The 27,214-nt window shown below is 36.1% G+C and overlaps 1 protein-coding gene across 4 annotated transcripts in view; it reads left to right on the forward strand.

The window, feature by feature from the left end:
• Window positions 1-27,214, forward strand: part of cpx (complexin) — a 249,353-nt gene that overhangs the window by 185,866 nt on the left and 36,273 nt on the right. The window contains exon 1 of one of the 4 annotated variants that reach the window (XM_053763826.1): window positions 16,576-16,828. The exons of the other annotated variants lie outside the window; for them this stretch is intronic. Within the exon in view, the coding sequence (XP_053619801.1) occupies window positions 16,816-16,828 (13 nt within the window). The 5' untranslated portion in view covers window positions 16,576-16,815. Of the gene's footprint in view, window positions 1-16,575; window positions 16,829-27,214 lie in introns of those variants that run through there. 4 annotated transcript variants of the gene reach the window in all.

Here is a 27,214-nt window from a genome sequence, read left to right on the forward strand (position 1 = left end):
CGACTGAAGAACGTGCCTGTGAAAATAAATTTAAGTTAGATACTTACCGTAATGAAGAAGGCCGTTTCGTTGTGACTATGCCCTTAAAAAAGGATCCTCACGAATTAGGAGATTCTTACGTGATGGCTAAGATCCGTTTCCTTTCTCTCGAAAGAAAGTTCAGTAGAGATCCTGGTTTTAAAAATAAATACTTGGAGTTCTTGCGTGAATACGAAGAACTCGGTCATATGACTGAAAATACAGTGTCTTTACGGGATAGTAGTATTGTAAATTATTACCTACCGCATCACGGTGTAATTAGGGAATCAAGTACCACTACTAAACTACGTACGGTATTTGACGCTTCTGCAGTTACTACAACAGGGCTGTCTCTCAATGACATCCAAATGATAGGGCCTACTGTCCAAGACGACCTTGTGTCTATACTTATAAGGTTTCGTCAACATAAATATGTGATTTCGGGTGATATTGAGAAAATGTATAGGGCTATAGATGTTAACCCTTCTCAGCGCTCGTTACAACAAATAATATTTAGATCAGACCCGTCCCAACCTCTTAAGACATATACTTTAAATACTGTTACATACGGAGTTGCATCCTCCCCGTATTTAGCGACCAAGTGCCTTTCTTCTCTATCTGAAACTGTTGATGATGTACTTGTAAAAAACTCTATAAAAAGGGATTTTTACGTTGACGATTATCTCAGTGGAGGGTTTACTGAAGAGGACGTCGTAAAACAGACGAAGGCAGTAATTAATGTATTATCGTCAGCAAAATTTAATTTAAGAAAATTTAAATCAAATAGTCAAGTAATATTAAACCAATTGTTGTCAGAGGAAACAAGTTCAAATAATTTTTTAGATATATCTGAATATTCTAATACTCCATCAAAAACCTTAGGTTTAATTTGGAGCCCTAAGTGTGATACGTTGTCGTTTTCAATAAATATTGAAGATAAATATAAAATCACTAAAAGAAATATTCTTTCAGTAATAAGTCAAATTTTTGATCCCCTAGGGCTCGTGGGCCTAGCAGTGGTAGAAGCAAAAATAATATTGCAACAAATATGGTCATTAAAGTTAGGTTGGGATGATGAAGTACCAGAAAATATAAAAGGACAATGGACTTCATTCTCAAGACAGTTAACTTTTTTAAATAATATTAAAATTCCTAGATGGGTACTGCAAGATGATTTCTGTAAGGTAGAATTACACATTTTTTCTGACGCCTCTGAGCGTGCTTACGGGTCGTGTATTTACGCTCGTTCTATAACTAAAGATGGTGTTGTATATGTTAACTTGATTGCATCCAAAAATAAAGTAGCACCAATGAAACCAACAACGATGCCACGCCTTGAGCTTTGTGCAGCTCTCTTAGCAACAAGGTTATGCGCTAAAGTTAGGAATTCTATAACGTTAGAGGTTAGTTGCAGATACTGGTGTGATTCCACCATCGTATTAGGGTGGCTAAAAACCCCTGTACATCGTTTAAAACCTTTTGTTCGCAATCGCGTGAACGAAATTAATGAAAATAGTGTGAACTGCACCTGGAGCTACGTGCCTTCCCTCGATAATCCCGCGGATCTCGTTTCTCGCGGGGTGAAGGCTGATCTTGTCAGCAATTTGTCACTTTGGTGGTTTGGCCCCCAGTTTTTAACCTGTAATGAGGAGTTATGGCCAAAAATACCTAACTCAAGTGAGACACGAGATCTACCAGACGTAGTCTGTCATCTAAGTCAGGAGTCCAATTCTGATATAGAGAATACGAATATTGTGTCTTCACTTATACACAAACATTCAAATCTCACTCGTCTTATTCATACTCTCGCTTACATACAGCGGTTTATAAAAAATTGTAAAAATAAAAATAACAAATGCAAAGAGTGTTTAACTTCAGATGAAATACGTGAATCTTTATTTATTATTCTTAGGCAGGGTCAGGTTGAAATGTTTCCTGAAGAATATAAAATCTTAAAAAATAACGGCAAGTTACCATCTAAAAATAGACTATTGTCTTTGACCCCGTTTATTCATTCAGACAATTTAATTAGAGTAGGAGGAAGGCTTGACAAATCTCCTTACTCATATGACCAAAAGCATCCGATTCTTGTATGCTGTAAACATTATTTAACTAAATTAATCTTTCGTAGACAACATTTAAAGCTCTTACATGCAGGTCCGCAACTTTTACTTTCGGACATAAGGCAGTCATACTGGGCTCTAGGTGGTAGGAATCTGGCTAGGTTTATCGTTAAAAAATGCGTCACATGTTTTAGGCACAAAAGTCAAACTTTACAGCCCATCATGGGCCAATTACCTGTGTCTAGAACCAAATTAGAATTTCCTTTTCTTCACTGTGCAGTTGACTATGCCGGGCCAATTTTGATAGCCGATCGAAAAGGTCGTGGTTGCAAGTTAATTAAATCATACCTGTGTATTTTTGTATGCTTAGCAGTGAAGGCAGTTCACTTGGAGCTCGTCACGGACCTGACTAAAGATTCTTATTTAGCTGCTTTGCGCCGTTTTATTAGTCGTCGCGGCAAACCCAAAACGATAACCTCAGATAATGGGACCAATTTCGTAGGCGCATGCAATGAACTAGAAAGTTTTCTTTCTCAACGTAACCTTACTGAGGATTTAGCCGATGAAGGTATTACTTTCTTTTTTACACCTGCATATTCCCCTCATTTCAATGGGATGGCTGAAGCTGCTGTCCGATCGACGAAGCATCATTTACGTCGAATACTGAATTTAACTCATTTAACCTATGAAGAAATGTCAACTTGTCTCACTCAAGTCGAAGCGATATTAAACTCGCGGCCTTTAATCCCTCTTTCCTCAGAAACTAATGACTTTTCTGTCCTGATTCCTTCACATTTTTTGATTGGACGAACTCTGACTTCCGTGCCATATCCACAAATCGCCGACAACGTGAATATCACATTGCTGCAGCGTCATAAGCGAGTCGAAGCTATAAAACAACATTTTTGGAATAGATTTACCAATGAATATATCTGCACTCTTCAACAGAAGACAAAATGGAAACAAACTAAGAATGATATCGAGATGAACTCGCTTGTTTTGATCAAAGACAAGTCAACGCCGCCTCTGCTCTGGTCTCTCGGTCGTGTCATTCAAGTCTATCCTGGAGCGGATGGTATTAACCGTGTCGCCGAAGTAAAAACCATGAAAGGGACTATAAGAAGAGGCTGGAATAACCTATGTGCTCTTCCTCTAGATGATGACCTGATGTAACTTTGAAGTTTCATATGCTTATCAGGTCCTTGAGACCTTCATTCAGATGATCTTCAACCCGGGGAGTGCTGTCTACGCGCATGCGCTGTGACGACGAGCTCGCGCCTGCGCGATGTTTCTTTTCTTTAAAAAACAAATGCTGTCATGGACGATTCTTGGCTGTTGGATTTTGAAATGTATTGCTCGTAATTTACCAGCCCTTAAATAAAATAATCTTTGTCAAATACCGAGTATAATTATTTATAAATATATACTCAGACAAGACCCTACAACAAGAAATGCCTACTCCCAGAGTAACGTTCAAAGTCGCGGGCATAAGCTAGTGAATTAAAACATAATCATTGAACTAACGATGCTTGATATGTGCACTGTAATTTTCTATTGTATTGGAAAGAAAGGCGAGTTTCGTACGGTTGTCTTATGAAGTGAACGATAAGTGGAATAGGTATTGAAGAATCATGGTCACGTGACGAAAAACTAGGAATACACGACAGGCTCCGAGGCTTAACGACTGCGGAAACAAAAAAATCGCCAGATGGTCATGATTATAATCTTGTTTAAAGAGGGGAAATATTTTATCTCATAAAATAGAATTTATATTGTATGAATAAAATTGAATAAACAATTGACTTGTATGAAGCATGGAACAGGAAAAACAATGCGCTCTAAACTCTGCGATACAACGTAGAATATTGACACGCGTGCCGCGCTTACTTCATGTTTCCTTTTGTGAAATAATGACAAAAACTTCGGAGTCAATTTTGAAGTCGTATCGATCGTGTGTGTTATTGCTAACACTTGTGTCAGATTTTATTCAAGTCGCAAGACATGACTTTTACGACTACTCGCCATCTAGTGGCAGGTAGTCGCATACACACTAGTGAACTAAAACTGTGTCCCGATGCAGGTGATAGTCTATGAAAACTACTATAGGTATATGAGTCAGATTGGTATACAAACTCATGTGGCACAAGTAGGATATGAACCTGAGACCTTTCGATCCACAGGCAGGTCTCTTAACCATTACACCACCACTGCTTCGAAGTGAAAAATTATTTAGCAGCGTTGAGCACTTTTTGTGATGGATAAAAAACGTTATACTCGCGTCAGGAGACGTATTCGTAAGACGTCATAAACGCACAACGTTGACATTCAAGTTTCCACTTCAGCCGGCACTCCCGGAGTGCAACCCGATATTTTTTTTTCATTTACTTTTAATTTATCCGATTTTTTTTTTCATTTAATTTAAATTTCTAATATTAAAGTGTCATTAGATTTAAACCAAAATTACATATTTCTACTGACTCATATAACTTTTATACAGCCATGATTATACCTTTACTCGAAATGTATTTCATAATAATATACCAACCCTACTCTAATATAATTTATTAGCTCTCACCCGATCATTAAGACGTATTGCCCGAATCAATCTTAGTGAGCAGAGGAATGATTTCATATTTCTGTTTATTGTTTACCCTTCTGCGATTTTTGTATATAATTGCCAGCGGCTTCGCCCGCGTGATTTCCCACGGAAACAGTTATTTTTTCTGGTTGAAAAGTACCCTATGTTCTAAATTACATGTATACAAAATATCAAAAAGATTGGTCGAGTAAATAGAGCGTGAAGAGGTAAAAAACAAACAAACAAATTTACTTTCGCATTTATAATATTAGTTAGGATTATACTGGGTGAGAATTAATACAGATAGGACATATTATTCCCTTACAGGGTAGACAGAGCCAAGACTTGCAAAATTTGAAGGCCATGTTTAGCCAAGATTACGTTAGAGAATTATCATATTAAAAAAGGATACCCAGTTTAGTAGCCCTTTCCCCTGTACAGAGTTTTGTAATGCTTTATAGATGCCCGCCCCGACTTCGAACGTTTAAGCACGTATAAAATTATGTATGTTCATATAAACCTTCCGTTTGAACACAGACCATTTAGCTTTGAATGGTCTGTGAGTTTGAATCACTCTATCCCAATAAATAAATGCGAAAGTAAGTTTGTTTATTTGTTACTTCTTCACGCATTATTTACTGGACCGATTGTTATGAAATCTGGTACACGGGTAGAAAATAACCTGGTATAATATATAGGATACGTTTTATCTCGAAATTCGAAGCCCCGGGGCGTAGCTAGTCTATCAATAAACGCTGCATCAAAATCCGTTGCATAATTTTAAAGATTTAAGCATACATAAAGACAGACAGCGGGAAGCGACTTTGTTTTATACTATGTAATGATAATGATGATAAAAAACATAATTGTAAGAACATGATAAGAACATATATACAACAATAACATATAGTATCAAACACTTTTATTGTGTGTGTTTATTTGTTTGTTTTTTCTCTAAGTTTCTGTCTAATTTAAAAGTTACTTTTACATTGCTGATAAGACATGTTCGCTCTTGTTAGGAGACTGGCTCCTGTAATAGATTTCTGTTTCCTATAGGAACCTGTTCCACACGCACCAATATCAACATTGATGTAACACTACATAACCCTCTTCTTTACGAGTCGGGTACAAAAATAGGTCGTTGATTTCAGAATTCCCTTCCATATAATTGGCGGCTCGATCAGCGAACCAATCTCGCGTCAATTACAGTATAATGAGTTGAAAGGGCTTTTCACGTGCTCGAAGATTGGTGTGTTATATAGTTAACGTATAGCTAACAATACTAATTTGTCCGACTATCTTCCTCTCTCTCTCCTACTCGCGTATTCCCGGCTACATTCGGAGCTGTAACGCCCCTAGGGATCGTGTAAAAAGCTATGCTTTTATAGGCTGCCTGTCTGACGACAATACTCTTGGGGATACTTTTGCCTATCAGCTGTTAAAGCATGTATCTCTTAGTCGCCTCGTACGACATCACCTGGGGAGGATTTGCAGTGGTCCTATATCGTATGGACCATACACCACAATTTTCTCTCTTCTTCGATGTTTTTCATAAGTTAGTTATGTCCTATGAATAATGCTATAAACAGGACGTATATGATTTGAATCTTGCACCAGATCACAGACGTAAGCGCTTCGTTTATCCTAAGAAGATTTTGTCACATTAGACCACTATACCAATAGGACGCAAGTTTTCTAACTAGGATTGAGATTCCAATCAGAATTTTCCACGACTCATTTAATTATTAGAATCGATCAAATAAGACGCCACGGAAATTCATGCGAGCGACGCAAGGATGATACACTACGTGAAATATATATGTGTGTAATTTAATCAAATTAATTGTAATGAGTTTGCTATAATTGGTAATAAAATAAAAAGCCATAAAATAAGTTGTAGTATCTTCATAGATAAAATTAATATATATTTATTTTATTTATGGTTCTCTTAATACATAAAGAAGCGGTGGACTGTTAACCGAAAGGTCAAGAAGAAATGTCAAATCCTGCTCGTGCCACATGAGTTTTTATACCGGTTATAGTCAGGCTTATATATAGTAGATTTCATCAACCATTACTTGCAGGTGAAGGAAAACATTGAGAGGAAATCTGCACTCTAATTTGTAACAAGTTGTTGTGAAATGGTGAAGGCAATGCAAATCCTAGCGCCATGAAAGTCGTTGTGTGTGTTTCAGTCCATTCAGTCACGTAATTGTCACGGCCCTCAGCCATGAGAATACGACTCTAAAGAAGATCTTAATGAATGAATTTATATTGAATTTAATAAAACTATATTTATTAAAATTTAATATAGAAATTTTAAACTTTCACACGAGAATGGCGCGGACACCCAGTGCGAGGGGAGTATTCCGGAAATTGCGCCGGTCTTGTGGAAACTTGCCTTGCGGGTTTGTATACTATGCTTTGTCTCTCTCATCTTCTGCGTTCGGGGCTGTAACACCGCGAAGCTTGCAGTTAATGTATAAAATTACAGTTTCGAGGATTCGGCTGTTTAGAGTCGGCCTGACGTCAACTTCATTACAAATGATATCGTTGCCTATCGGCGGTTGAGGCTTTGTCCCTTAATCGCCTGATAGGTTGAAAATTAGTTTATTTCTTAGACATCGGGCTTGGCGGCGTCATAACCCAGAATGCCGATTGCATTCTAACACACGAAGATGTGGGTAAAATAACACAGTGGTTACTAACCTACTTTTCAGTAGATAAAATGATAAATACAATGCAAAACAGCAATCCTTCAGACCCGGATAAAACCAGCGTAAATCACCCGGGCAGCCCGGTTGAATGTAAATACGTTGATTTTGTTATTGAAATGGAGTTGATCAGTGATATACAAGGCTATTTCTAGATTTTCACACAAAACTTACTAAAAACAGTGAATTCGTTCAAATTACTCATTTGTTTTTGTATAATCGAGGTAATAAACAAATCATTTTACATAATCCACCCACTGGGCATTCGGTTTTTTCATTAATAAAATTAATTATTCCCTTCAAAACTTAAAAAACAACTTATGTATAAACTAAATAGTTTGTGGAGCAGGTATTTATGCCATCGTTCACCCAGTATCGACTGTGACCTCGATAAATTATGCCCAGAATATCCAATGTCCGTCAATTCCTATTAAACGTGTAACGGACCGTTCAGGCTATATATAGTCATCGTAATTATATGTCTAACTTTAACAACTGGCAAGTTATGTGGCTTTGAAGCTTGAAGCTGTATTATCCACGTGCCGAGAAAAACTACGTGTCGCGTTTTCGCGGCCATATTGTAAAATTCTTCGTTCAACAAAACGGCGCGCAGCATCTTAAAATGTGACGCGGCTTTTAATATTATAAATGCGAAAGTTTGTGAGGATGTATGTGTTTAGTATGTTTGTTACTCTTTGACCAGGTTATATTCTACCAATAACACATAGGGTACTTTTTGTCTCCAAATTCCTATGAGAGCGAAGCCCCGGGGCACAACTAATTGGTATATAATTCCTAATTTGTTTTTATTAAAACAGTTTGTTGTTGTGTTAAACAATAAATGTTTGGTATTAAAATTAACACCTCAAGTTACAAAACATAACTCATTCAAATTAAATTTACCCTGAAATTCGCGTTTGGTCCGACAAAACAGGACAGCCTCAAATGGGAACTATTTCCGCTCAAAGCAATTTGAACACAATAGTCAAAGGCACAAAGTTCACTTTACAATGTTTGTGACAAACGCTGTCATATGCAGATGATGGCGTGTCATTTTAACATAACAAGGAAAGGATAGCTTTCATGGAGGCGCTGTGACTAGAAACGACAAAGCGCTTTATCTGTGCTAAATATAAATAAACACAAATCATGAAAAATCAATCGGAGTACCGTAATTTTCCGAAATTCCCATGGAAGAGTACTGTTATATTAAGTTATTTATTTCTAACAGTTATATTATGTATATATTGATGATTGTTTATATTTGAAACTCTGAAATGAAATTGGAAATTTCGGCTCGAATTTTTGTGTATCTAAAGACTTTTAATTCACCCGATTAGCTATTAATTCAAAACAATTAAGGCTTTGTCAACCCAGTAAAGGTCAACGACGTGGAGATTTATCCGTGCCTACATTTTCCTTATCGACCGGTTGTCGACTCTAAATTCGCTAAATAAATAAAGCGAAAGGCGTCCACTGTCAATAAATTAGCTAAGCTCTCGCAACACTACGCAACGTTCAAGTTATGAGCGAGAGCGATTACGTTATTTACGTGAAAACGTCTAAAACGACACCTGAACGATCAATTTTATTATGCAATATTTTTATTTCTGTCTGCTTATTTTTCCGTTCAGTGATTTTAACTATATCTTTTCCTACCGGTAGACTGGAAGAGATCCCTCCATGTGATAAGTCCGCTATTGCTATCACCGTTTCGGTTTGAGTCTCTTTTTTACAATTCCATGGGCTACAGTTAAATTTTTTGCGCCGTTTTTTTCTTCACGTGCACTTTGGATATCGGCAGTGGAATTGTTGAAGTAATTGACGATCTCAGTGGCGCAGTGGTAAAGTGCTTGCCCCTGAACCGGAAGGTCTCGGGTACGATCCCCGGTCGGGTCATGATGGAAAATGATCTTTTTCTTATTGGCCCGGGTCTTGGATGTTTATCTATATATGTATTTGTTATAAAATATAGTGTCGTTGAGTTAGTATCCCATAACACAAGTCTCGAACTTACTGTGGGGCTAGCTCAATCTGTGTGATTTGGTCCTAATATTTATTTATTTAATTTTTACGTCAAATGTAAACATTAATTGCTTTTAAATATTTGTACATTTTTTGTAAATTATTTTGTGCAATAAAAAAGCATCCATTTTCTGATTGGATGGATTTTGGTCAAATTCGCTATATTCTATAAGTCGTGCCGTCGCTCCGGGTACAGTGAGACGGTGTGTAGTAGCCACTCTCTGGATTGGCATACAGCTTGAAGCAGGCTACTCGGCTACGATAGCCTTCCATTGTTTGGAAACCCGACACCGGTGTCGGCTACTAACAAAGTCTCTTTGCAAGTGAAAAGTTTTGAGTTTCGCCACTCCACAGAAAGTAAACGTGATAAAAATATATCGGCATAAGTATATATAAATAGGAGTTTGAAACATAAAATGTGAATCGTTCACTGATACACTTTGTGTAAGACAAATATTTTATTTTCAATAATTTTATTGGAAATAACATTTTCATTCATTTCTTTTCAATAATTTTATTGGAAATACAACTTTTTTTTATTTATTCATTTAAATTTTGTCATTTTTAACAATGATGTAAATTCGTCCTCTTAATTTTTAATATATGTATAAGACCTGTATTTGTTAATTCTTGCGCCGCTTCTTCTTCACCTGCGCTTTGGAAGCCGGCAGTAGATTTAGATTAAATAATTTTTTGACGTCAATAAGTGATGTCCATCATCCTAAATTGAATAAAGATTTATTAAAATGAAATAGCTAACATTGAATTAGAGAAAAAAAGTTAGAAATGTGAAATGTTAAATGACTATGAGTTAATTAATTAAAGATTTAACCCAACAAAACAAATTGGATGGCCAGTACTTATCGACACACGGTAAATATCTGATTCGCTGTCGAATCGTAGCGCATAACGTCGTAGCGACTACGAAAATCGTAGACCGGACAATACTCGAGGCACAGGGAGCCGTTGACTGTACGAAACTTATAGGCGATAATAGAACTAACTGTGGTTATATAGTGCTATATAGGTGTTTATACAGCTGTATAGTGGCTGTATAGCATGTATAGCTAGGGGTGGTGCGATAAACCGCCTTTGCACTCGACGCTGATTTCATTTACAATTCATTTGATATACTTAGCCCCGTGATGGACACGGTAGGGTTGCCTTTTACGAGATAAGACGTAGGTGCTTCGGGAAGTTAAATTGGCCCGATTTAGTAAATTGTCTTGATTTAAATCTGTTTGGAAAGCATTTGTTTTCAGGCGTGGAACTGAGAAGATGTTACACTATGTGATATTTTAGCAACAGACTTACACAACGGGTTTAGGTACTGATACCAAAATATTATACTGTTATGTTGGGTTGGTTGTCTATATAATTTGAGTAAATGTTTTTTTTCAGTTTCGGAATATATACGTAGCGCATTCTACTATTCTCACGTAGTAAACGAGTTTGTTTTAATAAAATTTGTATCAGGTACTCACGAGACGTCCAAGAGATTAAAGTTAGGCCAGCCCCACCATCGTTTGGTATAAAGTTACGACTGTTGTGGTCTCAGTAAATACGCTTTCTTGTTCTTCCTCACACCTCTCCCCCCCTTCTCTCACCCCCCTCGAGTGCACAGATAATGACGTGTTTGTTTTTGTAATTAAGATCATGTAATAAGAACGATATAAAAACAAAAAAAAAAGTATATATTAAAATATAAACTATTAAAATAGCTTTTTATTTAAAATAATTATAAATTCTCGTTGTTGTCAATTAATGTACCTAATCTGCTTCTATAAATAAATTCCAGATCTAAATCCATACTAATATTATAGATGCGAAAGTCTGTCTCTCAACTTTCATAGCCTACTTTTGAATATATTGATAACCCAATGCCAATATAAACTAACGCTACCGAAGCTACGGACAATAGCTAGTTGTTTATAATTTAGTTTCATTTTATTATGACAACTTTCAGTACAATTTTATACAAACATGTTTCATCTTTGTCTGAATCTATCTTCTTCTTCTTGACCTTATCCCACTCATGTGGGGTCGGCACAGTATGTAAGTTCCTTCCATTTTGTTCTGTCATTTGCCATATCCATTGTCTGAATCTATATCTGCTACAAATTAAAACTGTTATTTATAAAGTGATTTTCGTTCTTTCCAGGTAATACCGACTGCATTGAACACCTGCGGTACCACACCACTTAAAAGCTCCACGTCTTCGCATCCATTAACACAACCTACATTCGAGATGGCGTTATCCAAAAAAGCTCTCGTTTGACCTATCAAAACGCATAACTTTTTTGCTATAGACTTTCTTTCTTGTCTGAATGGTTTCCCCCGGTTTGTTTCCTCAGCTATCGAGCGTCGGAGTCAAAGCAAAATTTATTCAGAAATTAGATCTTCGACTGTGATTTCATAATCGGCCGCATGTCAATCCTCCATGGGAATGATATTATCGCCTATCAGGCTGTTTCCTTTAGTCGCCTCGTACGGCATCCAAGGAAGGATACGCAGTGGTTCTATTCTAGGGCGGAACCACATGACACTAAACTATAGTATTTCTAATACGGTTGTTGAATTTATTTAAACACAAATATGAACTCTAAAAACATTATCACTCCTTTTTTCCCACATTTCCACATAATAAAACGCTCTCATTTCCACAATAGTACCACTTTTCCTTTTAAACTATAATATTTTTTTGTATTTCGATCACGTGTCCCAAAATCCCTTCGAAATCACTTAAGCCCTTAGTTTACTGCACACATCATCACATTTAGAGTGAGAGGGTAAGATAAAAATCCCATACGCGTGACGAAGATAGCAGTGTTTGCGTCAACTCGGAATTGAAAGAACAATTTGTGTCCGTAGAGCACGGTCCTTCTAAAAGGTTTCTACTTTTATTTTTACGGTAATGCATACTTTCTTGTGCGAGACTTATTGGGTGGGCCGTTTGAGTGAAGTCGACAATTTTATGAAATGCGTAATTCTTATGAATATTGGCTTATTATAGGGTATCGTTATGGCGGATCATAAAATAAGAAATTATTTTTATTTTCGTTATAAAAAAAGTATTAGGAGTTACTTTCGATTGTTTTCTATATACCTAGTTGGTAATTCAGTTAAACTGAACCGAACTGAACTGAACTGAATTACCGACTAGATATTACTTCTCAGATCGGCAAAGACATTTAACCCGGTTATCAAAATCGAAAATTGTGAAAAGTCATTTCGAAATATAATTTTCTTGTCAAAATTACACACACACGATTCATAAGCTACTTTCTTTCACACACACATCACTTTCAATACATTATGATAAATCACAGATATACCTAACAACATTACAAAAATAATTATTTGTTTCCAATGATGAAAGTGTGTGAGAGAGAGAAAATCACCCAAAACAAACTTTATAGTTGTCGACATAACTTTTAATTTCGAATGAGGGCGCCACTAGTCACGCGTGGCCATAACGTTCAATATACATGTGCGGTTTAATATAATATTCAAATTAATTGCAGTACTAACACAATATGAGGTCTTCTGGAATGCGCGCCGCGCGCTCTGAATCTCAAATAGGAATGAACACGGAAATATTCTGCGCTTGATAACGCTGGGTCGATGACCTGCAACGTTAAGTACTCCTGCACCTAACATTAACTAGATAACAGTATGTTTTTTGCAAAAAAAAATATTTTTTTGACACAAGCTTTTATTGTTGTCAGAGATATTTTATTGCAATCAATGTGTGACAAACATCACGTTGAGGAGTTCCCGCGTCTGGAGCCGTTCCTAGATGCACCATCACTTCATGCTATTGCATTAGTATAATAATGCATTGTCATCCAAATTAAAAGTATGTACTAAATTTCAGTCTAATTGGTTAAATATATCTGCTTTAAAGTTGAGCGGCAAGATTCCACTCGAGACATAGAGAAATCATACATTGTTAAATTACAAATTAAATAAAAGTTTTTAAAAAAGAGACGGTTCGAAAAAATCGACATTTTCACAGTTTTTTTCAAAACTCTAACAGATCAAGTACAAAAATGTAATGAATAAAAGGTAATGAATAATGCTGAATCTCTCTCTCTCTCTCTCTCACACACACACACAATTTTGCAACACTATACTAGTGTGACACAAAGATTTCTTCTTCCATAATCACACCGGATTTTCTTAATTTTGGGTGTTCTCTTTTAGACAGTTGCAGTCTCTGACACTACAATCAGACATGGTAGGTATTTTTTATATGCAAAAAAAATAATAATTCAATAATTCATTATCAATTTTAGGATGAATATTTGACGTCAAAAAATTACTTAAACTAAGTTTGCCGCTACTTCCAAAAGGCAGCTGAAAAAGAAGCGACGCAATAAACTTTACCGCGGCCTTTACCAATCCTACTAATATTACAAATTCGAAAGTTTGCGAGTATGTAATGTATGTATGTATGTTACTCTTTCACGCAAAATCTACTGGACCGATAGTTATGTACTAGGGTACTTTTTATCCCGGAAGCGTAGCCCCGGGGCGCAGCTAGTTCACAAAGTTTATCTGCCAAGAGGTATTTATTAAAAACTAGTCACAAACCTACTACCCACAATATAATTGTCTATACTCGTAAAAACTCAACTTAGCACAAGTTGGATTCGAAACTGAGACATATCGATCATAAGCAGTCATCCCAACCACTCGACCACTTCCGCTTCAATTAATTAACGAAACCAAAGACGAACAAATAAAAGTAGATAGTTTGCTATTTGTAAGTTTTCTATTTACACTGTTACGTTTTGTGCACAAATCGATTCACATGAAATAAAAAAAAATTAAAATCTTTATTTCTGTACTTACATAAACATATACCTCCTGATTAATAAATAAAAGAAGGCAAATTGTTATCACAAGATTTATAGATAAGTGTCCAGAAAAGGCTTAACTTATTACAGATATAAAAAGATTATCAAAAAACAAGACCAAAGCTAGAATATTTTTCGTAGTCGTCGTAGAGCCCGCTACGAATGTTCGTAGCCAGTTCTACGAGCCTACGACCAATATCAATTAAGTTTGAAATCAAAAATCAAATCATTTATTCAGAAATTAGGCCTTCACAAGCACTTTTTCACGTCATATTCTAAATTCAATGATGTTTACCAAAGCTACAAACTACTAGCATTTGTTCATTTGTTATATTATACAGTTATTTTAAATCATGCAAACTAGCCGCTCGTTTAATTTGCTCGGGAAAACACCATACTTAAAACCTTCTTTAGGAATCACACTATCTATAAAAATCCGTTGCGTAGTTTTAAAGATCTAAGCGTACATAGGGACAGACAGAGGGAAGCGACTTTGTTTTATACAATGTAGTAATAAATTAGTTTTTTATTCCTGTTATCTTTCTTTCGTCCGCGTGTTTTCCCGGTTCGTTCCATTACCATAGTGCGTCGGAACCCAGGGTCCACTTTCCTACTTTTTCCATATAATTTATGTAGTTTATGGTTTCCGTCAGGCAAGCGATCGATCGTAAAGTTTCAGTAGAAACTTCAAAATTTTTATAATATTTTTTTTCATAAACCCTGGGCTTTGGGATGACGAAAGTGTATGAAAAAAAAATTATAAGTACAATCCACCTAAGCTTCTGGCGAGAACGGCGGCACTGCATTTAATAGAGATTTTTGGGAAAAGGTTTTAAAAAGATGCTTTTGCCCAGCAGTGGGATACAACTACAGACTAGTCGAAAAAATCCATCGTTCTTCTATCTTATCACGTGTGCTATTGCTAACACCAGTGTCGGATGATCTTCAAGTCGCCTAAAGACATCTGACGTGCTTTTCACGAATACCTACAGAGATCTTGTATAATCCACCATCAACTTGATGCATCAACGAAAACACACTGAAAACTATTCCCCTACAACGTGCTAAACCAGAGCAGTCAAATGCAAGGTATAACACTAAATTATTTAATGCATCGACCTATAAAAGATTTAACGCACGCACACATGCAGCAAGCCACGCCCCACCGTCAGCCTCTTTGTTCTTACGTACCCACACATGCGCAGTGCACCGTTGATGTAACGCCAGTGAATGTGTGCGTTAAGGGGACATTGACATATGTGTGCAATAATTCTTACTTTACTTTTTATTTGTCCAAGCATTGGGCGATTGTGTTTCTTTATCTTAAAGTTTTTACTGGCTTTAGTTAAATATAATGTTAAATTGTTTTTTTTTTATTTACACCTTTTCTCTCGTTTATATGTTATTCGGTTGCACTCGGGGCTGTGACGCCGCGAAGCCCGTGGTCAGCGTAAAAATAATCTTGTTCAGATGATTCGGCTGTGATTTTACAAACATCCGCTAGACTGACGTTAATTCTCTTTGGGAATACTATTGTCGCCTATCAGCTGCCCAGTCTGTGACAACATCCACGGATGGATATGGAGGTCCTGGCGCAGAACCACTATATTTAAAAGGCCACTATATTTTATGTACACTAATTATAAACAGGCCGTAATGTTCAAAACCACTCAACCGATTTCCGAAATTGTTTCACTGGAATGGAAAATTAAATTATTCCTTTTAGATGTAGGTTTTTATTCCAATATTCCCACAAGTTCCAATAGTCCAAGATTCAAAAAGTCCAATATTCCCAATATTGTCATCGTTATACATGGATAAAAACAGAATATACTCATATTAATGACGTTTTATAGAAAATTTATTTCAATACATATACATTTGTTAAATATGTCTGTATATTTGTAACTAAATTGGTCGTTGTGCGAACTAGCTGTTTGATTTCAATTTCTTAAGAATGACATGATAAAGACTGTCTCAAAGAAAGAATATTTCTTGTCACATTATTATCTTACAAATTCTTAAATATTAAACCAGCTTTGAACATACCCAAATTGGCAGTATGAAAATATCCCGCGGGGATAAAAAAATATCTTAAAAATAAATACCAATAGCTGTAATTATAAGAGCACAATTTGAAGGGAATCAAGTTTTCCATCCTTATTACTCGATGACAATGGTTGAACAATTTCCCCGGCGAACCCTCTTGAAATCGCGTGCCTGTTAGAGCGAGACGACTATAAGACACTCCTGTAGGCGTGAGCGCGACGGAGCACAGTTCGTGCCCTTAAATAGGTACGTAGGGAACATTTTGCAGCATTCGCTCTCTGCCTCTCGAGGCGGCGGGTCGTTTCTGCGCTGCAAAATGTCATAGCTTTTTCCGATCTCATTTCTTCTCTCTTCTCTATCTAACGATACGTATCATATAATTTGTAATGTAGATAAATTGGTGCTCAATAAATTTTTCAAAAGTATTTTTATATTCGGCCGTTATGCTATAGTTAGGTATAGGTATAATTATATTTTTCGGTACTCGAGTGTGATAGAAACTCAAGATGAACTTCATAGGTAAGTTTTTAGCTTTCGCTTGAGCTGTATAATTTTTATTTGCTCTGATTATTTAGTCGTAGCACTTGCTACGATTTCGTAGAGGGTGCTACGAAACTTCGTAGAGGCTACGTATTATCGGGTAGCGCTGTATATTTAATGTTCATGTTTTTTTTTTATTATTTTCATATTTGCTGTTTCACGCCTCTGTTTTTTTTTTCTATCAATGAGAAGGAAACATTTATATTTTATATATTATTAATGAATAAACCGGGTTTCACTCCGCGAGCGCCGGCAGAAGTGAAAACTTGAATATTAACGTTGTGCCCTTTTGACGTCACACGAATTTTCGATCGTCACGTATCCCGACGCGAGTTTAACATTTTTCACCCATCACAAAAAGTTCACAACGCCCCGCTAAAGAAGATTTCACTTCAAAAATATTTTGACACATATTATTTTTGAGTTTAAAAACGTTTTTATTACGTTGACAAAAGTCACACTACAGGTCGTACAAGGCGAACAAAGGCGTGGTCGTCGTAAGGCTTCCATTTGCGTCCTAATACAAAGTTAAAATTACATCGCCTAGAATACACACTGCTATTGCAGAGCAATGTGTCACATCATATTATCAATAGTAATTCATTTTTCATCTTCCTTTTTTCTAAGTAGATTATGTCTCAAACTTTTCTCCAGTGTTTTAGAATAGTTTCGACGTTGGGACTTTCAAGAAAAGAGTAACGCTTTCTCAAAGAGTCGTCAACGCACCGGTGACCCGTATCGGGTTGCCGGTGTCCATGGGCCGCGGTGTTTGCTTACCATCAGGCAATAAGCACGCTCTTTTGTGCCTACATTGCTATAAAAAGTATCAATTCATTGGAAAAAAAATTTTTGCTCCCAAAATCGTCTATTTTTTACACTTTCATATCGAACATAAAATATATTCCGAAATATATATAGCGCATTCCGACTTTGCTCGGGTGGTGCTATGAAATATAGAGAATTCAATCTATTCTCAGACCTCTTAATACATGTATTTATAAAATATCATCAAAATTGGTCAAGCCGATTTGGAAGAGTAGTTATCGTAACTAAATCTGTTACAAGAAAATTTTCTATATTAGGGTAGCTTTTAACCGCGACTTCGACCGCGTGAATTTCCTATCTTAGAAATAATCGAAATAAAATCAATATTATATCGCGTATTCTACAAGAATGGTAAAATTTAACACACTCTGACATATCGAATGGAGTTCCAATTTTCTATTTTCAACATTTGATCAGAATAATTTCACATAATGAGTTGGTATCGAGTTCGTTTAAAGTTCTGTTGGGTGGCGTAGCTATGTGACCATACGCCCTGGTGAAATAAACACCTAGCGCCCCTAAACAATCTTTTTAGATTTTAATATTTGTGTTTGTGTGTAAAAAAGGATTAATGAAACTTAATCCTTTTTTACACACAAACACAAATGCATGATCACATTTAATAAGAGAAAAATATATTTATTTATTTCAAAATCTATGGAGTATTTGTCACACCTCTCAACTTTGGGCTTTACAGCTGTCAGATGTTGATACCACACGATGTTTATTATTGATTCTTACTAATTACTATACTAATTATTTGATATGAGTAACTTTTTGAATAAAACATTATAAAGAATTAGCGAAATTTTTGCCAATAGCAATGTCTCTCAGATGTTATTATGAAGAGGTTACGATGGGGACGAGATAAAAAATCTAAGACATAATGTAGGCTATATAAATTAGTTATAAAGAATGATAATTGTCCGACGAAAAAAAGTTACTATTTTGTTTGCGAGGGCCCCCTGAGTTTGTAAGCCCCGGTATATAGCACCATCTAGCCATCCGTTGGTTACGCCACTGGTTTCGAACCCAGAACGATCGTCGAGTGAGCAGTTGAACAACTCCACTCCCCAGAGTGACATCCAACTCCGACTTCCGTTTCCGGGACGGGAAAGTTTTGATTTTTCCAAGAAACTGGTTCAATTACCATGAACCAGCAATTTCAGCTTTAAAAAAAAATAAAACTGTATATTTGGACGCTCCACTATTACATACTGTAGCTGTTTTAGGTGGTGTGTGGTTCCGCCCTATAATAGGACCACTCCATATAGTCCCTTTGAAGTCGTAGTAGGCGACTAACGGACTTAGAAGACGCATAGAATTGATTTCCTTAACAATCCTTTGGATCATAAAATAAATCCAAAAGTCACGTACAATTTTATATCCAGCCTTCCGGCCTTAACTCACAATCATATAAGTAAGCCATTCACGCCCCTAACCCCATTGAATAGGTTCCTTTTTCCCATAAACATAACCCTAATTTTGTACCCGCGTATAATCTAAAGTTATATTACTAGCATTTGCCCGCGGCTTCGCCCGCGTGATTTTGAAATATACATGTTTTTCATATAAACTTTTAGTTAACCTAGTTATTAGTGGGTTTATTTTTGAACGGCGGTATTAACTTTAACTACATGCATACCAAACTTCAAAATCGGTCCAGCGGGTTCATCAAAATCGAAAAAGACAGACTTTGAGACATAATTTATAATATAAGTATGCACCTTCGAGTATTATATCAATAAAATGATTACTTAATTTACCGTTTGGGTTTTCTAAATGGTAACCAATACTCTGATTCCCGATTGTTATGATTTTGTACGCCTGTGGGTCAAAAATAAAGTGCTATTAAAATAAAATTGTAACACTTTTTAGATAATCTATTTTCACAAAGAAAAAATATCTTTATTTGTGAAAATAGGTCATCTAATTTGTTTTTACATTTGATTTAAACAAACAATTTTGAAGACCGGCCTCGCTTGATGTCAACCCTCTTTAGCAATTTTATTGTTGTCCATTAGTTAATACCTTAGTTGCCTCGTCCGTGGAATGGTCCTGTTCTAAGGCGGGAAGCACACGTCTGATTTCTAAAAATCAAATCTATCCATTATCCTTAAGCAATTGAAAGTCTACACCAGAAAATTACGCATATAACAGGTCAGCTACAAAAACTTAACCGACTTGACAAAAGCGTGTTCGCGCGACCCGGGCGTGACCGAGTTACTCAAGGCTACTCGTTTGGCAACCTCCCAACTAGGCTGTGCGGTCGCAGCATCCCGACTCGTAGAGGGAGCATAGCTTTGCGTGTAGAGCACGCGCCGTGTTCAATGCCGGCCCGAATATCGACAAACTTAGACTGATGCTCCACAATATCAGTGAGCTCAGATTAATGCTGACTCGAAGGAACGTACATTGCGAAGTTTGTTGAACTTTTTTAACTCAAGAAAGTATTTGCATTATACCTAACGGCCAAGTTTGGCAGACTGTTTGCCGGTAGTGTCGTGATTTTATTATTACAAAGCTGAGTTATATCTACTAAATACATTTTGGTCCAAAGAATACTGTGATTTTTAACTAGTGGTACCCCCACGGATCCCGTTTGGTGTTCGTGGGTCCGCAGCACATAGAGCACAAAGAAATTTCGGTAAAAATTTGCTCTAAATTATATTATACCCGTGTACCAAATTAACCAGTAAATATCTGTCCAGTTGCATCATCGATATAATTTTATTCGTGGAACGACGGGTGTTTTTTTTCTGATATACGTACTACACACACAGAGCGCTCTAGTAGATATTGTCAAGAGGGATAAATGTTCGCTTCAACACTGAAATTCTGAGAAAACAATTGGGGAAATCCCTTAAATGAGACTATCATACCCTAATGTTTTCCGTCAAATCTGAATCAATATTGTGATTAAAGTTTAGAACACCAAGAGCATTGTTACATTGAAATCTTTCGCAAAAATATCTACTTTATTTTTCATGGTCCAGATCTGTCTACCTTGTAAGTAAATAAATACATATATTTGGACAAATCACACAGATTGAGCTAGCCCCACAGTAAGTTCGAGACTTGTGTTATGCGATACTAACTCAACGATACTATATTTTATGACATATACATATATAGATAAACATCCAAGACCCAGATCAATCAGAAAAAGATCATTTATTCAGGTAATTCCCAAATAAAACAAATAAACTAACAATCGTGAGTGTAATCAGCATAGACTTGGATATTGTCAGTCGCTTTTTTAGTTCAAAGAAGGAAATCCCATTTAAACCACGCCTGTGCTCTACAGCTGATAGCTATTCTAATCTAGCAAAGTACAGCAACACGCATAACGTATGCAAATAAGATTGTATGTAACTGAATTTGTTGGTATTCAGTCCGGAAATGGAATTGGTTTAACTGCGCTGTTAGTTCAAATTCTCTTTGAATGTAATTATTATTTTATTTTTTTGTTTATAACATTTTACAAAAACTTTTTTGATGTCACAATTTTGAACTTCTTTTTACACTAAGTTAAGTAATGCTTTTAACTATATACCTTTTTATAAGTATTTTTTTACTTGGATTAATAAAATGTAACTAATAAATAATCCATGATTACTCCAGCTGCTTCGTCTGTCATTTTGTATGTCAATTTTCACTCCCTTATGGAATTTTCAAGATTCTCTTTGCAAAGTATCAATTTCCTACGTTTAGCTACTTGGACCCTGCATTGATATATCAATTGAACAGCTTAATAACATAAGACGTACAATTAGGTTAAGTTTAAAACAAAAAAATATATACGATGCAATTTGTTATGTTTTCCAATGACCACTTTATCGACCATATTTATCATGGTCTTCGCGGCGTCACAACCCCCATTGTAACTGAATTGAGGATTAGAGAGAGAAGGCATTGAAGTAATTATTATTATTTCTTACTGCTCTTTCTCTCTCGGCTGTTCTCTGTCTCTCAGTCCTCCGCCTGCCTGACGTCTATCCTCTTTGGAAATGTCATTCCTATTAGCAGGCAGGACTTTATATATATTAGTGTAGAAGTCTCTTTCAGGAACAGAACTACATGCCTAATTCTATTTAATTGCATCCTTCCTTAATCCCTATGCAGTTGATAGTATAAACCAGTAAAATGCGTGTGGCACCGGGCACAGGACCCGGTCATAACCGGGTAAGCGAATTACCGGACATCCTAATCTAATAGGGTTGGCACAGCGCCAATATGCCCCGGTCCAGCTCACTGTATATAGGTCGTTTTAGTCCAGATTTAAGAGACTATAGGTGCGAACGGTTAGTAGCTAGAATTGGGTGCATTATTGGCGTGGTAAATAAACGTTCCAAAATCTTTGTCTGGGAAAATGTCTTATTTTTACCCCGTGCGAACTTAAAACAAATCTAAAAATCCGATATTTTTATGTTTGTTACTTAATTCGTAATATCACTTGAGCAACACTACATCAGCAAGAAATTATTATAAAACGATCACCGGAGTTCGTAGTTACATGCGTCATCGTGTTATGTTTGTATGTCTTTATATCTGTTTAGTCTACAGTTTTTGTAGTAAAATCTGCAAAATCCCAAACTCTATATAATACATAAATCCTTTATATATAGAGGGCGATACACAGTTTAACACTTTGGAAACTTAAAAAATAAATCTAGAAAAGTCCACATACTTTCAAGTCTTCCACGACGAAGTTTTAACGACCAAAAAATGAGTCTCACCATTAGCGCTCAACCCTCGCTGTCCTCTTAGACTATTAGGGCTGATTTACACGGACCCAGTTGCTGTCTCACTAGCTTGCCTGGCTGGCATTTCACTAACGTTTATTAAAAATCCTCGAAGCGACATAACATATAGTTAAACACAATTTTACTTTTCTCTTGCGAGGTTACTGACTTAAAATATTTGCAATAAATAAAGAAATCATGATTTTGCTCGACACGGGAGAGGGTCAGAGGATTACTGTGTAAAGAAATTTACTACATTTTCCTCTTATATTAACCATCTCGATATTTTTTTTACGATTTTTATACAAAAATCGACTCAATAATGTTTGAGATCGAATTTAGGGAGACGGACAGACGTGATAAACAAATACTGCATTTTCATTATCATTACCACCTTAATTACTTCCTCATTGTGAACTAGGCATTAAATAGTGTGAGAGAGAAAGACAGATACTTTAACCGAGTGAACAATCCGAACAAGAATATGCTCTTACGACCCGACAGGGGGGATTAAGTATACTATATTATATTATACTATATTAAGCTGTTATACGAGAGGTTTTCTACACGCGCCATATATTCTTGCTAATCCAACGCGATATGCCTTTTAAGAGTTTTCTTTCGAAAAAAGTTACAATCTTTCTTGTGTACTTAAGTTTTAATCGATCAATGTCGTCTCTTCATTGATATATTGTAACGCAGCTACGCTTTGTTTGGTATCTCTTTCGATGTATTTCGCCTGTGCTGGCACATTTGGATCTACTGTCATAAATTTTAAAATTCTAAATTCGCTCGAACACTTTGACGCGAAAACATTACGAAGCTAGCGAGGCAAGAGGGTGGCTGTGATAAATTTATAAACATTAAATAAAATAATAAAAACAGACCCAATAATGGTCTTACCTTAAGTTTTACAATAAACTTACTTTGCTACCTACTGCCTAGTGCCTATTAATTATAACCCACGATAAAAACCTGACAATATAACCATGATAAGTGACTTTAAAGTTGTATTGTCCGGTTTGATATATAAGTAGTGTTGATATCCAAATCTTCAGAGTGTGGGTCTATTTTTACGCTGATCGCGGGTCTTGCACTTACAACGTCACTCTGAGGGTCTATTTTAACGCTGCACTTACAACGTCACACACACAATTTACTAACTGCCGGCTTCAAAAGCGCAGTTGAAGAAGCGGTGCAATAAATTTCGTGATTTGCATTCATCATCCTTGAAAAATTCTCATATACTTGTGTAAAAAAAATTTTATACCAAATTTTCGTAAAACTAAGTTACTAACACTTATACATATTTGCTGTTGGCAACACAACGAAATGTAAATTTATTTTCATGAAATTTAGCTTGCATAAAGTTTTCTCATAACTGCATACCGCGCTCAGCTTTGCAGTTTTTAATTTCTAACTCCGTTATGAAAGTAGTGAGTGGCCGACGTGGTTTGTCTAGGATTGTTGTATGAATGTTTTCTTTCGTGGCTGTGACGTCGTGAAGCCCGGGGTCAGCGTACAAAAGAAACCTTCGTTAAATAAACTTTCTAAAGATTCGATTTTGATTTTCTATCTATTCTTCTATCAACTGCAAAGGCTGTGTCCCTCAGTCGCCTCGTACGACATCCACGGGAAGATATAGAGTGGTAATCTCGAACTTTCTAGTTTTATCTAAAAACTAGCTAAATCTTGCGGTGTTATCCGCGTATCTATTAAAAACAATACTTACGTTTTCATACACAATAGCGCCTTTAATACTTTGTGCGCCACAGACTTTTTTACAAAATCCTACGGGAATCGCGTAATTTCGGCATAAAAAGTACCCCGTGTGTTAATCAGAAAGTGTTTTAAGGTATCAGCTAATACCAAATTTCATAAACATTGGTCCAGCCGTTTGAGCGTGCACATGTTATAGTTACAAACATACATACTTTCTCCTTTATAATGAGTGAGATCAAATTTACAATCAAAGCTATTTCTCGCTGCCTGCATTAAAATGGATCGAGTGCATTTGTCATACAAACTTTTACCCCTCATTTCCATCTAGTTTCGGGATGTAGTAATTTAAATACCAATTTTTACATAAATCGATTCAGCAATTTAGCTGCGAAAGCGTAACAAACAAACTTTCGCATTTATTAAAGTATGGATATAGAATGTACTCGTATACATCTATCTCCATAGACTGGAAGTAAAACCAAGTATATAACATTTGCATAGTCATTACCGCTTTATAAGCGCTATAAAGCCTTTCCGATCTCGGGGTTGCCATTACTCGGCAGATTTAATTAATCTACTTGCTCAGTTCAATTTTATGGCAACACTGTTTGGTTTTATGTCGTACATTTTAATCAGTTCTAAGACACAATAAAATGTTATGTAAAATTTTATTTTCAATCAATTTTATGAGAAGTTCCAGACAATAAATACTTTTTATATTCACAGTTCCATAAATATGAAACAGTTTTTGTGAGGAAATATTGAATATAAAACTAAATTTAGCGTATTATTATAATTAATTAGTCATTAAAACATTTCTATTTATGGTTTTTAGTCAAGTTAATAAAAAACATGACAAATTAAATGAAAGTATGACTAAAATATAAACAAAATATGAAAAATTGTTACAAGATAATATATAGATACAGCCAGTGCGACACTGTATAACAGTACAGTGGTATACATTTGTGTTCCAAACGTGACAGTAAATGTGTGTTTAATTGGACTAAGTATTACGCTGTTACGGCGTGAGAGATTAGTTGAGTTGTGGGCAGAGATAGTTGGGAATTGTTACAAGTTTGGTAAACCACTCTGTGTATTTAGTAAGTAGTGGTAGTATGTTATGGTACAGCTTACAACCACAGGTTTTGTGATTTTACTCACGGGCCAGCTATAAATAATTCTTTTTCAAAAAAATCCTACACAACAACGAAAATCATATTAAAATTTGCATTGCATTATTAAAATAAATAAATATATTAGGACAAATCACACAGATTGAACCAGCCCCAAAGTAAGTGCGAGACTTGTGTTACTAACTCAACGATACTATATTTTATAACAAATACATATATAGATAAATATCCAAGACCCGGGCCAATCAGAAAAAGATCATTTTCCATCATGAGCCGACCGGGGATCGAACCCGGGACCTCTCGGTCCAGTGGCAAGAATTTTCCACTGCGCATAAATAATACAAATAAAACAATAAAAATATTCATAGTACAGGTTCGTGCGCTTTTTATTACCTGTATTATAATCGAGAACCACGTGTTTCGTAGTCTCATAAACATATAAACATGTGCGAAAGCCTACAAATTAACTAAGTGGGTTTATTCTGAACTGGAAGGTACAGCCGACTCGATGGTACGAATCGATATTCAGGTCACGAATCGCCGTCAACAATAGTTTCAGTGTTGCTGTAAAGCTGTAAGGTATAAGAGCGCGGATTTTTGTAAATACCTGTGTATACCAAAGACCGAGAAACATAAATAAACAACGGACGAGTGTAACGAGCTGAGAGAGAAGATTTCCATACCATTTTCCGTCCCTTTCTCATACAAAATGGCACATTGGGCCGGCCACATAATAAGGGACAAAACATGTCGGCAATCTGTCTCGTTTCTTCTCATGTGTTTTAAAAAAGAAAAGTTCGCACAATTTTGACGTATTCGGTATAAATCTGTGCATTCTACATTCTAGTTAAAACATGTGGCTTGGTCGTTTTGCAACCGTCACGTAGATTTCATAGGCATTCGTTTTCTTATTTCTATAGTAACGAAACGGCCAAGCTACACATTTTAACTAGAATGTAGAGTATGTGAAGTTAGGTCTGGTCTACATGAGATCTGATCACTTTTCATACATGAAGCAAACTAGACTCGTCTTGGAAAAAATGTTTACATGAAAATGTTTTTGGTCGGATTGCTTATTCATTGCGGTAAATAAAAGCACTCATACAAACTCACTTTTTTTAATTAAACGTATATAAAATTAACATTGTGCCAGTACTTTATTTATTTTTAAAATAGGATAATTAAATTGATTACTGTGTATGGTACAATTTAATAAACACTAATAACAGCCCACGGCGGCGTTCCAAACGCTCGTGAAATTCACCCAGATGTGAAGTAGGAGCGGGGTAATAAACTTAACCGCAGCCTTATTATCTTTTTCTAAACATCAACACATAACCGCTACATCTTATGACTTAAGCACTCTCTCCGTTCGCGTGCAAGCAGCTCACACACAAACACACAGTTTTTGTTCAGCGCCGTTAATTTACATATCATGTAGTTTATAAAATGCATGACGAAGAATTCTAGTAAACGCCGTAAAAAGTTCACGCTAGTGGTCGGGAAAGACAATAAGGTCCTTAGAATCCAACTCCCTTTACACCCCGACTACCGAAAGAGGGGAGTTATAAGTTTAACTTGTGTATGTGTATGTAGGTATGTCCGTGGCATCCGGCTGAACCGATATTGATCTAGTTATTTTTATTTGAAAGACAATTTAATCGAGAATGTACGGCTGAACATACATTTTGCAAACATGTTTGCCAAATGTGTATTTAGACGTTTGGAAACTGTCAGCTCTTTTCTAGCGGACGAGAGGATGCCAGCAACCTCGAAGTCGAAGGTTTCTTAAAAATGTAATTCAATTTTTATTACAAGATTTTATTTCTTTCCACCTCCCGTTGTTTGTCTGTAATCAAATCTAGCAACTTAAATTTCACCTACATCCTACAGAGTTAAAATTTTCCAGGTTCCATGACAATTCATTATTATGATAA

This window comes from Plodia interpunctella, chromosome 24 (genome assembly GCF_027563975.2).
Source record: "Plodia interpunctella isolate USDA-ARS_2022_Savannah chromosome 24, ilPloInte3.2, whole genome shotgun sequence".
NCBI lineage: Eukaryota > Metazoa > Arthropoda > Insecta > Lepidoptera > Pyralidae > Plodia > Plodia interpunctella.